The 16,580-nt window shown below is 43.0% G+C and overlaps 1 protein-coding gene across 3 annotated transcripts in view; it reads right to left on the bottom strand.

Annotated features, from left to right (window-relative positions):
* LOC109867323 (La ribonucleoprotein 1, translational regulator) overlaps window positions 1-16,580 on the bottom strand; it is an 89,007-nt gene continuing 72,427 nt past the window's right edge. For all 3 annotated transcript variants that reach the window (XM_020456427.2, XM_020456428.2, XM_020456430.2), the window contains 9 exons: window positions 14,835-15,233; window positions 13,399-13,522; window positions 12,906-13,111; window positions 12,566-12,672; window positions 12,177-12,334; window positions 11,532-11,676; window positions 8,299-8,408; window positions 7,938-8,065; window positions 1-2,438 (listed from right to left, as the gene is read on the bottom strand). In XM_020456427.2, the coding sequence (XP_020312016.1) occupies window positions 2,223-2,438; window positions 7,938-8,065; window positions 8,299-8,408; window positions 11,532-11,676; window positions 12,177-12,334; window positions 12,566-12,672; window positions 12,906-13,111; window positions 13,399-13,522; window positions 14,835-15,233 (1,593 nt within the window). In that variant the 3' untranslated portion in view covers window positions 1-2,222. The remainder of the gene's footprint in view (window positions 2,439-7,937; window positions 8,066-8,298; window positions 8,409-11,531; window positions 11,677-12,176; window positions 12,335-12,565; window positions 12,673-12,905; window positions 13,112-13,398; window positions 13,523-14,834; window positions 15,234-16,580) is intronic.

Below are 16,580 nucleotides of genomic sequence, written 5' to 3'. Positions count from 1 at the left end.
TATATATATAAGGAACAGCACAATTACTACAAATAACACCAATAGCAAATCACAGCCTACAAAGCAGATATTATGGATATTAAATGCTATAATACAAGATCTTATTCAAGTATTTTACATTTGTTTTTATTATTTTATTCCCCCTCATGACAAGCCTAGGATATTGTAATGGTAATGAACTATAAAAAAAATCTATGGTTGATATACAGCTATTTTCATTTATTTGGCTTTATGGAATTTTGCCCTTTTTTTCAGTCCCCAGACATCATAGCCATTCATAACCTCTGAATATTGACAAACCCAAAGTGGGTTACGTCCTCCCTTCCCCTCTTTTTCGCCAGCCCATCTGACACTAGGGGGCGCCATGTCTGGTGTCCTGCTGAGTTCATTGGAGCACCAACGGTTCCACCCACAGGGTCTGATGCACTGTGCTAACGATTAGACTGGACCCCAAAGGACAGGTCTTACCTGTCCCCTCTATCCTGGTCTAGGACGAGTGAGACGGGACATTCACTGGGGGTGCATTCGGAAAGTTATGTCTTTATTCCTTGAGTAAACAATTTCTTGAGTGATTCAATCAATCATACAAGCACACTCAATTGACTCACAGTTCCCTTGAGTTAAACCCACAACACAGGGGGACAAAAAGCTAAAAAGAAAGTTAATTCTCATTAAAAACTCAACTTTTTCAACAATGACAGTTAATGAAAATAGAATGGCCAATGTCATGTTTGTTTTAAATTGACACAGCGGAACCACCTGTGAATATGAATCCCTTCTCAACCTCCAGCAGAAGGAACAGTTCTGTTATTTATGCCAATTGATATTGAACTAAAGAGGACCATATACCCATAGCATAGCTAGAAACACAGCAAAAAAAAAAAAAATGTCATTTCAGACCATTTAAAAGAAGAAGTATGTACACATGCAAGTCGAATATAAACTGTTCTATAAACAATAAAACAAGTCACCTGGAGGTGAAAGTTATCTTCTGTCCAATTCACATTGGTGAAGAAAAAATTTATCACTCATCTATTTGATATCATCAGTCCTCTGTCGGATGAAGATGATGTTATCCACACCAGATTATTATAGTTTATCTGACTGTATGTAGTCAGATGTTCATGGGAATAGAACAGGTGGGTTGGGTTCAGGGGTCAGAAGGGAGACCGTCTGTCCATTGGTTGTACTCCTCCAGATGAACAGAGTAGAGCCTCTGGAAAAAAAGCATACGAGGGGTGTGTGTGTGTGTGGAAGCGCTGGTGAGATGCAATGTTATAGGCCATGCTAAGCTGCAGACTGAAACCCTGCCTTGTTTAGCCCTGGGAAGCAGAACATAACCCACCAGATCGACTGATAAACCTTTCCACTTTTTCTTCTTCTTCTTTCTTCTCAAGTAATCCGGATTGGTGATTCCAGTCCTGTAGCCTCAATGGTGATTGATGGATGGATAGATTTGGGGGGGGATGTCAGGAGCGGCTGCCCCCCCAGCAAAGCGTTTCAGCACAAAGAACCACAAATTGCAAACACACTGAGGGGTGGGGCTTGATGACACATTCAGCAGGTTGCGTTCAAAACTGTTTGGCAGGCAGGGAGTCACTGAGTAGCCACTACTGTAGGTGGTGACCAATGTTGCATATTTGCAATTGTCAATGCTGTACAATCGACATTACGGTGGCGGGCACAAGTAAAGCAGGAAAAACATCAAAATAAGGCAACTTTCAATGATCTTGTTCATACTGAGGGACTGGTACAAGTCATTTTTTTCATCATTTGGTTTGGTGTTTTGACTATTCTATTTTTTCTCCCTCTATTTCTCTCTCGCGCAAATCAAGTTAAATATGTATTTTTCAACGCATCAATTTCTAATCCACCAACTAGATGGTGTCAAGTGGAAAGAGGGTCCATCAACAGAAAGGAATCACAAGGTTCGCAGTTGCCATCAAACGTCCTCAGAAACCATGTCAAACATTGTAATAACCACGGGGAGAAAATATGCCAAGGATTGCAAATTAAAATACTTCATCCACTCCTTCAATAGTCATTCAGTTTCGTCTCTAATAAGTCAAAACGCTGGGTGTTTCAAACTAAATAAATCAAAATGGAAGAGCCTTGATTTATTCAATCACAAGCTGTTCGGCAGAAAGTCATTCTCGCATTCTTGCGGCGCAGAAAATATTCAATGACGTTGAGTTGATCCAAGTGGCTGAGGGTTGTCGGGGTTACTTTGGTGGCTGGGCGTCTGATGCGGTTGCCGAGGTCTGGGCTGCGGGCGCTGGCTCTGGTTGCTGATTTTGGCATCCTCCCTGGTGGGGCCCTGGGCGAACGGGGCCGAAGCCAGTTTGGCTGTGGGGGCGGCTGGAGCCCTGGGAGGGGTGGCGGCGGCGACAGTCTCCGCTGGATGAGTGTCTCTTGCGACCTCCCTCCTCCATCGGGGGCTGTAATGAAGGACAATGGTGGGATTGACTGGGGCTCTACGGACATTCTAAAAGGGCAATTCCACATTGTCAGATTTTTCACTTTCAAATCTATGCTAAAGAAAAAACATTGATTTCAAAGTTTAACAAAGCAATGAACTATGCACAATTGAACAATTTACACAGAACATTTCACAGAAACACATTTACTGGATGAACTGTGCAGATGCAGTGTGGCAACAGAATTACAGTAAAATCATCCTCAGTTTTCACGTGACCACATTTTTTCAAAACTGTTAAATATCTGCTTTGAAATAAGATTCAAAAGATGTCTGCAGAAAGAATGGGTGTCAGCTATGACATACAAATCAAAATGTATTTGTCACATGCTTCGTAAACAACAGACTATCAGTGAAATAATTACTTACCAACAACGGAGAGAAAAATAATAAATACCATGGCTATACACGGGGTACCAGTACCGACTCTATGTGCAAGTGTACGAGGTAATTGACGTAGATACAGTGCATTCGGAAAGTATTCAGACCCCTTTGTTACATTGCAGCATTATTCTAAAATGGATTAAATAAAAATCCTCAATCTACACACAGTACCCCATAATAACAAAGAAAACATGTTTTATTCCAAGTAAAAAAGGGTTGAGCTCAGGTGAATCCCTGTTTCCATTCACAATCCTTGAGATGGTTCTACAACTTGATTGGAGGCCACCTGTGGTAAATGTAATTGACTGGACATGATTTGGAAAGGCACACCTGTCTATATAAGGTCCCGCAACTGGCAACTGTAATTCTGGTAACAGAATTACGAGTTTTAATCACTTAATAATTCATAAACTTGATGTCAGCAAAAACACAAACTAATTGGTAGGTCAACTTTTACTTGTTACTTCTGTGAACATTCATTAACCCTCCCTCATGAGGGAGAGAAAATATATGTGGGTTTTTGGTAACGGAATTACAAGGCACAGGGCAATGTTTCTTAATCTTACAGAAGACAAATCATTTATCCAAAATGAAATATAAGTGTTGAAATGACTTCAACATGATTGCGTTTTGATCCCTTTTCCATTGGTTTGACCAGAATGCAAAGCCTTTGTTAGGATGGAATATGGTTTAAAAATGTATACATGCCTTCATTTTTCATTGGTCCTTTTACATGGAAATATGTGCCCTGCTCAAAAGTAGTGCACTATGTAAGGAATAGGGTGCCTTTCGCGATGCAGCCAAAGAGTACAGGGTGAACAGGGCAGGCCTGTTCTTTGTTAAAGGGATACTGAGAGAATTGTGTATTTTTATTTCTCTGCGTGCAGTTTCGAGATTGAAGTTTGCATATTGTTAGCTTAGCTGAAAGGCGCCAGCTCCTCTCAAAAGCAGAGGTAGAAACATGTGTGCTTGGTCACTTATAGTCTTATAAAGCTATACATAGTAATCTAATCAAATGTTATTCGTCACATGCGCCGAATACAACAGGTATCCTCAAACACAACCTTGCAGTGAAATGCCGAATACAACCTTGCAGTGAAATGCCGAATACAACAGGTATACAAACACAACCTTGCAGTGAAATGCCGAATACAACCTTGCAGTGAAATGCCGAATACAACAGGTATACAAACACAACCCTGCAGTGAAATGCCAAACACAACCTTGCAGTGAAATGCCGAATACAACCTTGCAGTGAAATGCCGAATACAACCTTGCAGTGAAATGCAGAATACAACCTTGCAGTGAAATGCAGAATACAACCTTGCAGTGAAATGCAGAATACAACCTTGCAGTGAAATGCAGAATACAACCTTGCAGTGAAATGCAGAATACAACCTTGCAGTGAAATGCAGAATACAACCTTGCAGTGAAATGCAGAATACAACCTTGCAGTGAAATGCAGAATACAACCTTGCAGTGAAATGCAGAATACAACAGGTATACAAATACAACCTTGCAGTGAAATGCCGAATACAACAGGTATACAAACACAACCTTGCAGTGAAATGCAGAATACAACCTTGCAGTGAAATGCCGAATACAACAGGTATACAAATACAACCTTACAGTGAAATGCCGAATACAACAGGTATACAAATACAACCTTGCAGTGAAATGCCGAATACAACAGGTATACAAACACAACCTTGCAGTGAAATGCCGAATACAACAGGTATACAAATACAACCTTGTAGTGAAATGCCGAATACAACCTTGCAGTGAAATGCCGAATACAACCTTGCAGTGAAATGCCGAACACAACCTTGCAGTGAAATGCCGAATACAACAGGTATACAAATACAACCTTGCAGTGAAATGCTGAATACAACAGGTATACAAACACAACCTTGCAGTGAAATGCTGAATACAACCTTGCAGTGAAATGCCGAATACAACCTTGCAGTGAAATGCCGAATACAACCTTGCAGTGAAATGCCGAATACAACAGGTATACAAATACAACCTTACAGTGAAATGCCGAATACAACAGGTATACAAATACAACCTTACAGTGAAATGCCGAATACAACAGGTATACAAATACAACCTTACAGTGAAATGCCGAATACAACAGGTATACAAATACAACCTTGCAGTGAAATGCCGAATACAACAGGTATACAAATACAACCTTACAGTGAAATGCCGAATACAACAGGTATACAAATACAACCTTACAGTGAAATGCCGAATACAACAGGTATACAAATACAACCTTGCAATGAAATGCTTACAATCCCTGAACCAACAATGCAGTTAAGACAAATACGTGTTATATCGATGTTTTAAAATCGTTCATTTCACTGATAATCATAACAAATTAAATTCTATCCACTTCCTCATTCTTTCCCGTTATCCCATAAATATTTATAGAGATCGCAACGTTTCAACTGTCCCATTTTGGCTTCTGAGCGCACGGGCAGCACCCTTGACAGATAACCCATGGGGGTGGCAGGTAGCCTGAGGCGTAGGAGCATTGGGCCAGTAACCGAAAGGTGTCTGGATCGAATCCCCAAGCCGACAAGGTGAAAATCTATCGTTCTATGCTTGAGCAGGGGAATTAAACTAATTGCTCCAGGGGTGCCCTCAATAATGGCTGATCCCCCTGGCTGTGACCCCATTCTCCAATGGTGTCTCAGAGGGAGTGGGATTTGCAAAAAATAAATGTCCATTTCACACCCAACACTTGTACAGGTTATCACATTGAAACAGGACTATATAAGCAACACCTAATTATTCTATTATTAAATACAACTTTGATGTTAGGTATGTCTTAACGTTTAAACAGCAAAGAATACATCTAAAAATGATGTGAAGTCACAATTCAGATATGGTCCTGCATATGACCGCTAGGGGGCAATGCAGTTCAATCTACCGCCGACCTGGCTACCTACCAGACGGTAGTCACCAGTTACTACAGCTACAAAGTCACAAAGCCTGTGAATTTCTACAATTTGTCTTCTTAAAATGTGATTCTAACCTCAATCACAATGTTAGCCTTATGAATAACCCTAAATGAAGACCAAAAAACACATTTTTGTTTTCATGAATTTACGATATATCCAATTTGAACTTTATGGCTGTGCAATCTAGTGGAAACACTACAAGACAGAACTCACCTTACTGCTGTCCCCCACCCACTCAGCAACAATGATAGTTAATGCCATTTTAGGTTCTCTGCTGTGTGCCTTGTCTCTCCATGCTCTCAGTTGTCAGTAGTGATGGGACTTCATTGTAGGCCTACTTGCATAACAATCGTTGTACTACTTCATGTCATCTTGTGGTCTGCTTCTAGACATGCCATTTGGGCAACATTGAAGCAGACATCCTCTACCATTGACAGTGGCTTCATATCAACTGCAATCATTTCTATAAACAGCTCTGTGATTTTCTCCCTCTATTCCTTTTCGCAATGCTGCCAGCAACCAGTTGGGTCTCAAGGTGCCTCCCTTTCAGCATTGCACCTGTACTGTCACTGATTCTTATTTCCACCTCGCTAAGTTCACATTTAACTTCTTAAAGCATTGGCATACAGGACTTCGCTGCTGTCACTTCCCTGTCTCACTGCCACTGTTTTCAACGGTAAATGAGGATGACGTGCGGAGCGCTTTATGTCCGTGGCAAATCATTTTAAAGATGCCCATCTCCTCCTACTAACTTTGCAGCATCGTTGAGTTATGTATTTGTTTAATTTAACACGTCCCTTTTATGATGATGATTGGGACCTGTTAGTGGTAGTTGTAATAACTGCCCTGTGATTTTAGTTGTCAACAAAAAAGTTAGGGATTTTTTTATAAATGTTAAAGGTCCCAATTTGGTTGAAAAGTCACACCCCTACTCTAAACATCTCTATGCAACAGGGATTCTTTTAATGTTAACAAACCCACTTGCTCAGTACTTCGACCCTAGAAAAGCTTGAGGAAGCATGATAGCACTCACGTAGCCAGCAGTGAAAAAGTTGTATTAAAGGTGTCTAAACATGTACTTTGAAAAGGTTTCACTAGTAGTAAAAAGTAGAAGACAAAATGTAACTGACAGGTTTCACTAGTAGTAAAAAGTAGAAGACAAAATGTAACTGACAGGTTTCCCTAGTAGTAAAAAGTAGAAGACAAAATGTAACTGACAGGTTTCCCTAGTAGTACAAAGTAGAAGACAAAATGTAACTGACAGGTTTCACTAGTAGTACAAAGTAGAAGAGTAAATGTAACTGTCGTTGACAGGTTTCACGAGTAGTAAAAAGTAGAAGACAAAACGTAACTGACAGGTTTCACTAGTAGTAAAAAGTAGAAGACAAAACGTAACCGACAGGTTTCACTAGTAGTACAAAGTAGAAGAGAAAATGTAACCGACAGGTTTCACTAGTAGTACAAAGTAGAAGACAAAACGTAACTGTCGTTGACAGGTTTCCCTAGTAGTACAAAGTAGAAGACAAAACGTAACCGACAGGTTTCCCTAGTAGTACAAAGTAGAAGACAAAACGTAACCGACAGGTTTCCCTAGTAGTACAAAGTAGAAGACAAAACGTAACCGACAGGTTTCCCTAGTAGTACAAAGTAGAAGACAAAACGTAACCGACAGGTTTCCCTAGTAGTACAAAGTAGAAGACAAAACGTAACCGACAGGTTTCCCTAGTAGTACAAAGTAGAAGACAAAACGTAACCGACAGGTTTCCCTAGTAGTACAAAGTAGAAGACAAAACGTAACCGACAGGTTTCCCTAGTAGTACAAAGTAGAAGACAAAACGTAACTGACATGTTTCTTTAGTAGTAAAAAGTAGAAGAGAATATTTCACTTTCTTTGACAAGTGTCCCTAATAGTAAAATGTAGAAGAGGACATTTAACCTTCTTTGACAAGTGTCCCTAATAGTAAAATGTAGAAGAGGACATTTAACCTTCTTTGACAGGTGTCCCTAATAGTAAAATGTAGAAGAGGACATTTAACCTTCTTTGACAGGTGTCCCTAGAAGTAAAAAGTAGAAGTGAACATTACACTTTGACAGGTTTCCCTACTTACATCGATTCTGAAATCCTCGAGACGCTTAAACTTGCTCAAGCACTCCTGCAACTTGGGGTCGATCCCCATGTTCTTGTTTTTGGAGTATTTAAGAAATGCCCAAAACTTCTCAAGCCCATACAGCTGGCCTGTGGGAGATGGGGACACAGATACAGGCAGGTGTTAGGGAGAAGTCTAAGCCAAGGTCTCAAATGGCACCCTATTCCCTATAGAAGGCTCTGGTAAAAAGTAGTGCACTATATGGGGAATATGGTTCCATTTGGTACACAGAATGTACTCATTGTGGCGGAACAGTAGTAACCAAATCGAGAGTTATCACGCTGTGTGAATGTGTTGAGGTTCCCTAGGTGATGCATCTCACCAGCTTCGTAATCTTTCATGGTCTCCTCCTGGAAGTCCTTGAAAATGTTTGGCCTGAATTTCCTTTCCAGTCCGTAGCTGTAGTACCTGAACAGGCACTCCAAACCGTACCTGCAATACAGACAACCGGTATTAATCAGCATTGTGTGGTGATCGACTAAACACCAATTTACTAACACTAGTAGTGGTAGTGGAATTTTCTATTCACCCACCTTGACTGTCTAGCTTTTATTTTGGTGATTGTTAGTTCTTAAAGATGATAAACTATGCAGAAAAAGGACCATGTCTTTCAAAGACATTTTGTAAAAATCCAAATAACTTCACAGATCTTCATTGTAAAGGGTTTGAATGCCGTTTCCCATGCTTGTTCAATGAACCATAAACAATTAATGAATCTGCACCTGTGGAACGGTCGTTAAGACACTAACAGCTTACAGACGGTAGGCAATTAAGGTCACAGTTATGAAAACATAGGACACTAAAGAGGCCTGCTGCAAGGAGGCATGAGGACTGCAGATGTGGCCAGGTCAATAAATTGCAATTTGCGTACTGTGAGACTCCTAAGACAGCACTACAGGGAGACAGGACGGACAGCTGATTGTCTTCGCAGTGGCATACCACGTGTAACAACACCTGCACAGGATCGGTACATCCGAACATCACACCTGCGGGACAGGTACAGGATGGCAACAAGTGCTCCATCAGTGCTCAGACTGTCCGCAATAGGCTGAGAGAGGCTGGACTGAGGGCTTGTAAGCCTGTTTTAAGGCAGGTCCTCACCAGACATCACCGGCAACAATGTTGCCTATGGGCACAAACCCACAGTCGCTGGACCAGACAGGACTGGAAAAAAGTGCTCTTCACTGATTAGTCACAGTTTTGTCTCACCAGAGGTGATGGTCAGATTCACATTTATCGTCAAAGGAATGAGCGTTGCACCGAGGACTGTACTCTGGAGCGGGATCGATTTGGAGGTTGAGGGTCCGTCATGGTCTGGGCCGTTATGACACAGCATCATCGGACTGAGTTTGTTGTCATTGCAGGCAATCTCAACGCTCTGCGTTACAGGGAAGACATCCTCCTCCCTCATGTGGTACCCTTCCTGCAGCATGACAATGCCACCAGCCATACTGCTCGTTCTGTGTGTGATTTAATGCAAGACAGGAATGTCAGTGTTCTGCCATGGCCAGCGAAGAGCCCAGATCTCAATCCAATTGAGCACGTCTAAGACCTGTAGAATCGGAGGGTGAGGGCTAGGGCCATTCCCCCCAGATGTGTCCGGGAACTTGCAGGTGCCTTGGTGGAAGAGTGGGGTAACATCTCACAGCAAGACCTGGTAAATCTGGTGCAGTCCACGAGGAGAAGATGCACTGCAGTACCTAATGCAGCTTGTGGCCACACCAGATACTGACTGGTACTTTTGATTTTGACCTCCCCTTTGTTCAGGGACACATTATTCCATTTCTGTTAGTCACATGTCTGTGGAACATGTTCAGTTCATGTCTCAGTTGTTGAATCTTATGTTCATACAAATATTTACACGTTAAGTTTAATGAAAATAAACGCAGTTGACAGTGAGAAGACGTTTCTTATTTTGCTGAGTTTATTATGAAAAAAATACCCTGAACAAAAATATAAATGCACCGATTTTACTGAGTTACAATTAAATAAGGAAATCAGTCAATTGAAATACATTAATTAGGCCCTAACCTATGGATTTCACATGACTGGGAATACAGATATGCATCTGTTGGTCACAGATACCTTAAAAAATTATGGGGGCATGGATTCTGAATCTGGTATGACCACCATTTGCCTAATGCAGCGCAACACATCTCCTTCGCATAGAGTTGATGAGGCTGTTGATTGTGGCCTGTGGAATGTTGTCCCACTCCTCTTCAATGGCTGTGCAAAGTTGCTGGATATTGTCGGGAACCTGAACACGCTGTCGTACATGTCAATCCAGAGCATTCCAAACATGCTCAATGGGTGATCTTGTCAAGGTATCTCTGTGCATTACAATCGCCATCAATAAAATGGCATTGTTTTCGTCTGCCCATGCCATAACCCCACCACCATCGTTGACATCAGGAAGCTGCTCACCCACACAACGCCATACACACTGCCTGCCGGTAGAGTTGAAACCGGGATTCATCTGGGAAGAGTACACTTCTCCAGCGAGCCAGTGGCCATCGAAGGTGAGCATTTTCCTACTGAAGTCTTTTATGACGCCAAACTGCAGTCTGCTCAATGTTGTGGTGAGGATGACGAGCACACTGATAAGCTTCTGATAGTTTGTGCAGAAATTCTTTGGTTGTGCAAGCCCACAGTTTCCTCAGCTGTCTGGGTGGTTGGTCTCAGACGATCCTGCAGGTGAAGAAGCCAGGTGTGGAGGTCCTGGGCTGGCGTGGTTACACATGGTCTGCGGTCGTGATGCCGGTTGGACGTACTGACAAATTCTCTAAAATATTGGAGGTGGCTTATAGTAGAGAAATGAACATTAAAGTCTCCGGCAACAGCTATGATGAACATTCCTGCAGTCAGCATGCCAATAGCACACTCCCTCAAAACTTGAGACATCCATGGCAATGTGTTGTGTGACAAAACTGCACATTTTAGAGTGACCTTTTGTTTTATTGATCATGCTGTTAAAATAATCTTTTCAATATGCCACACCTTTCAGGTGGATGGATTATCTTGGCAAAGGAGAAACACTCACTAAACAGGAACATTTGAGAGAAATAATATTTTTGTGCATATGGAAAATGTCTGGGATCTGTTTATTGCAGCTCATGAAACATGGGATCAACACTTTACATGTTGCCTTTATATTGTAGTTCAGTAGGTCCATTATCTTTTCTACATATATCTGGTTTTAGATGTTTTACACAAAAATGTTTTTTTTTCCCTTTCTGAAAAATAATTGTGTACACTGTTTAGACTTAGACGGCCCCCCAAAAAACGCTTAGGCGGACCACCCAAGGATTTAATTGGCAGAAAATGCCCTGTGCTTGATTGAGTCAGGTGTGTTAGAGCAGGGCTGGAACAAGTGTCTGCCCCTGTTGCCTCCCCTTCCCAAACACAATTTTAGGCCCAAATCATTTTACGGGTCAAGAGCCTTCACACATTGCACTCTCCTTGCCCAACATGCAATTTTAGGCTCTTTACAATCAAAGTTCTGTGTATAATTGGTAGATTGGTAAGTATTAAGCAAAGAATGAAATGAAGCATTACCTGTATCCCTCCTTGCCGTCCTCCACCACCAGCTGCTTGAACTCCTCATACATCTTCCTGTTGAAGTGATCCCTCAGGAAGAACGACCAGAAACGGAACAGCGTGTTCATCTCCTGGGATTGGCCGATGCCCAACCGCTTGCGTTCTGTGATTAGTGGGGTGGAGGGGTTAAAGGTCAGTCAGACACCGTATCTGTGTCCCAAATGCCACCCTATTCCCTATCATTTCAAAAGTAGTGCACTATGTAGGCCATTTGACCATTTGGGATGCAGCCTGTGACAAAGCAAGCAACAGCTATTGTTTCTATGCGCAGTGTTCCTAACTATTTACACACAAGTATAATGTGTCGTTACTTTCTAGTCTCTGAATGAGTGATCGTGTCTGCCTGTGAATGGGTGATCGTGTCTGCCTGTGAATGGGTGATCGTGTCTGCCTGTGAATGGGTGATCGTGTCTGCCTGTGAATGGGTGATCGTGTCTGCCTGTGAATGGGTGATCGTGTCTGCCTGTGAATGGGTGATCGTGTCTGCCTGTGAATGGGTGATCGTGTCTGCCTGTGAATGGGTGATCGTGTCTGCCTGTGAATGGGTGATCGTGTCTGCGTGTGATCTTTGTTTGGGGAAAGAATATGGGTAGCTATGTGTACCGTTTAGGCAGCGTCGACGGTACTTGTGATAAACGTGTTGCGTGAAGCCGTTCTCCTTGAGCAGCTCGTGGGAGGGGTGCTGGAAATTGGGGAGCGACTGGGGGGTGCAGCCAATTCCCCCCAATACAGGTGTACCCTCTGAGGGGCTGGCGTTGGAGCTGGAGAGAGAGGGAAGAGGAGTGATTAAAAGTACATACAAACACCACCGACAAATTAAACCTGTATGATGCTGGTATAAGTACATGTACCAATGTGTAAGTGATAAACAATTCTGTACAACCTCAACAATTCTTATAGCATTGAAATGTTCTAAAGAAGACAAAAATACTTCTGTAGTAATATGAACAAGTGAAAACGTTAGCAACAGGAGATGAGGGGACTTGACTCACCTGACCGAGGCGGTGCGAGATCGGTGCTCCCGCGAGTCCATCACCCAGCCAACGTGGCACTCCATGGGGGGGTTGGAGCTGTGCCTGGTCTTCCTTTTCCTGGGGGTCTAAAGACAGGGGGGGGGGGTTAGAGAGAGGACAGTTAACCAAACAGTACCCACAGCAGTCAAGATGCCCAGACACAAATCCACCCCTAGTCGGAGGTTTCAGATGTAAATGAATAGAGGAGCAGTGTGCCGCCTCACAGATGTCAGAATCAATAACCAATAGACAACTGAACCGTGGTAGATCTACGGGATATGGGTAAGTCTAAGCAAAATGTCAGACGCAAAATTGTTACCTTGGCGTCGACGGGCCGGCTCTCCTTCACAACAGGGTAGAAACGTGGCGTCATGGCGGGGTCCTTCCGGTGCGGGGTGCGAGGCGTGCGGGGTGTCCGGGCACTGCGGTAGTTGGGCGAGTCAGGTACAGTAGTCGGGAGGGAGCGTGCTATTGTGGAAGGCTCAGGGGCACCGAACAGTTTGTTCGCCAAGGCGTCTACGGGAACTGAGAGATGAGTCACGTGTTCATATGGGTCATTTCTGGATCACAGCTTCCATTTCAATATGCACATGAATAAGACTTACGTGGAGGTATTCCTATAGCTTGTCGGTGTTGTAAAGCCATAGAAACATTCCCACTGTATTATTCTGCTCTCTATATCTGGTGTTATTTCCCAACGTTGGTTCAGTAGAGTGGTTGTGTTTTGCATGCGATTAAGCCATAGCTGTGTGACCCCCCCCGTCTTAGTAAGAGGTCTGCGTCTCATCCGTTCATGTGTCTGTGGTACTCACTCTGCTGGGGCTTTGGGGGTCCAGGGGGCACCTCCTGGTTGGGGTCGACGGGGGGTTCTGGAGTCAGGCAGTCAAACTCCTCTCGGCTGATCAGGTGAACCTTTTTGAAGTTCTCCACCTCTTGCTGCAGAGACATGACAGGGAGGCTCAGTGAAACAGCGGTGGTGAACTCAATGGGTCGTTTCAGGAAGGCAGATCTAGTCCTAGAATAAAAAGCATGTACAATGGAGATTTTCCATTGAAAGTGCTTCTTTGTAAAAAGGTCTTCACGGGTCCTGGTTGACCCGATATACCAGAGACCCAACCGAAATGCTAACTTGTCCCTCGAGACAGAGTCCTGTTTGATTGTCACTACAGCTGATAGACCCGAGTGGACCCAACCACAACCGAAATTCTAACTCCATTTAGATCCAGAGAAATCGACTTAGTCCAGGACTAGCCTTTAATTGTGTCCGATAAATCGTCCCAATATCAAATCAGACCAGGTGATGAACATTCAAAAGCAAAACATTTGATCATGTGATCATTTTCACCACCTCATTGCATGTCCAAAAACAGTTTTTTTTCTTCTTCAAGAGTCGAACAAAAGATGGGGGGGGGGGGGGATTAGGAAATAGGCTGTAATCAACAATGATCTGTGGAGCATAATGTACCTTCTTCAAAGTTTGGCAACGGTCAGACACGCACCAACATGGCATGGTGACCAAGAATACAACTAGGCTATAGTATAAAAATAGCAACAAAATTATAGGAACTAAACTAGAACTCGACTTCTACACACACTGAGCTTTTGTCGCAAATGGCACCCTATTGCCGATATAGTGTATTACTTTTGAACAGGGCCCATACATTTCCGGGAGTGCGGTAAATAGGATGCCATTTTGGATGCAACCTAGGAAACAAGACTTACTTTTCAAGCGCCAGCCATCTCTGAGTTACCTGTGAAGACATCTGAAGAGCCATTTGTCCCCGAAACCCACTCCACAGAGCCCTTAGCCAGGCAAAGGCAGCCCAGGTAGGGTTTATTTATTAACACACCACTGGATGGGGGGGGGGGGGGGGGGGGGCACGTGAATGGCACAAAGTGCCCTGCCACAATGAGAGCAGGGACAAAAACAGCCCACTTAAGTTATATCAGTGATACGAGGCTGATCATAACCGATTGGTTTATTATTGTTGTCTATTTGTTTGTTTTTTTATCTCCGAATGGTGACTGTCACAACAAGATTTTGTTTAAATGGTTTCCGGTCCTGGTGGAAACTAGGCACATGCCTCATTTAACTAGAGAATCTGGAATTACTTAGGCTGTCCCCAAATAGTTAGTTACTACCTATTGAAAATTCTGATATCCATCCTCACAGTCCTCAAATGAATGCACCTATTCTAGATAAGAGTGCTTGCTACCTGACTACAGAGTTAAAGTGAAAGGGACTGACCTTGATGGTGGCGTACTCGGGTTCGTAGTTGTCATCCCACAGATCTGCTTCGTAGTAGTACAGGCCGTCGTTGATCACCTTCACCAGCTCATTGGTCAGCTTGGAGCGCGACGTGTGGTGGCCCGTGCGGTCACCCCCTGGGTGCTTGCGCAGGTAGGGCGGCGTCTGTGTCACAATGAGGATCTTGTTGACGTCATTGTCGGCGATCTCGCAGTCCGAGTCCTCATCGGACCAGTCGGTAAATGTGTTCCTGCGGCCATCCATCTGCTCCATCTCCTCGTCAAACATGAAGTCCAGCTCCTCGGGCTCATCCTTGGCTGAGGCGGTGGAGGGGACGAGGCTGAGGCCTGCCTTGGGCACCGGGGAGAGAGCGTCTTCCTTCTGCTGCAACGAAGGGGTCTACCATCAGTCAACGTCCATGGGAGGAGGCGTGGATGGATGGATGGGTGCCAAGGTGGAGAGGGAGACAAGGAAGTAGAGAAAGGGCAATGTAGAGGTATGGAGCAGGCAGACAGTCATACTGTATACAGGCAGGGACACCATGAAGAGGGTGCTGGTGAACAGATGAATAGATAACACCACAGGCAGGAGGAATGGACTGGTGATGAACAGTAACATATTGAACATAACCCAAATGGCAACCTATTCCCTATGTTGTGTACTACTTTGAACAAGCGCTTTGGTCTATGCCTACTACCTGGCAGAATTAGATCATGATTACTTGCATCAATCCAGTGGCGATTTGTTTAGCAAACTCTGCAATCGCATGTGAACTACAAAAACACCCTAATAAAACAAATCCCTGGCTGGTGAGCACTTGAATTAAAGGGTATCTACACCAAAAAATCAAAAATTCTTAGATTTTTCCCAGACCTCAAAAGCGGTCACCTGAAGAGGTGTACATTGCTGTGGACTTTAAGCTGCACTACTCAGAAATTGCTCTGCCATTTTCTGGTCGCAAAAATTATAATCGATTTTCAGACTACTACAAATTTCAGACTACAATTTTTATATTGTAGAGGCTCGTAGTACCATCTAAACTACTGTGAAAGATATTTTCCAAAACCAAAAATATTGTATTTTTCAGCTTTTTGAAGCTGGTGTACAAACCGAAAGTAAGAGACACAAAAACAAAACTTAAGAACGGGAAGCATAGAAATAGTGCACATAGAACTGCTTCATAGACTCGTTTTCAATGAGAATGACAGATCTATAACACACCTTTCCATGTGAATTTGATAATGTCATCAAAAAACATACATATTACAGTTTTAAAACATTACATTTAGTTGTTTTGGTTACACTATCCCCGATTCAATGGAATGTACAGCTGATTCTCAAGATCTTGCACACTAATGAGATGCTATTGAGCTGACACTACTACACTGCCTGAACCAAGGACTACACACTTTCTGGTAAGTTTTAACTACAATACTGGGTGGGGTGAATATGACAATTTTTTGTTAACTAGTAAATAGTAGCTTACAGCAAAGTGTGTATAAATCATTTCTAACTGGTTAAATATTTCTGTGAGTTAACTTTTGCTACCATGTGGGTTTTTAGCTTGCTTGAGCCTGCTAACTGAGGAGTGTTTATTCGCCTGTCCCAATACACATTTCATTTTAAAACCAAAGGAGTTGTTTAATCTAGCTGCTTAAACTATTTATCTGTACATGGAATTGTATTTATTTTTTAAAATAATCTTTACAGGAAAACGCCACAGGCACTATCTGATGTGTGGAGACA

Source organism: Oncorhynchus kisutch, linkage group LG22 (genome assembly GCF_002021735.2).
Source record: "Oncorhynchus kisutch isolate 150728-3 linkage group LG22, Okis_V2, whole genome shotgun sequence".
Classification (NCBI taxonomy): domain Eukaryota; kingdom Metazoa; phylum Chordata; class Actinopteri; order Salmoniformes; family Salmonidae; genus Oncorhynchus; species Oncorhynchus kisutch.
The sequence above is the reverse complement of the archived record's forward strand: the minus strand, read 5'-3'. Positions and strand labels throughout refer to the sequence as shown.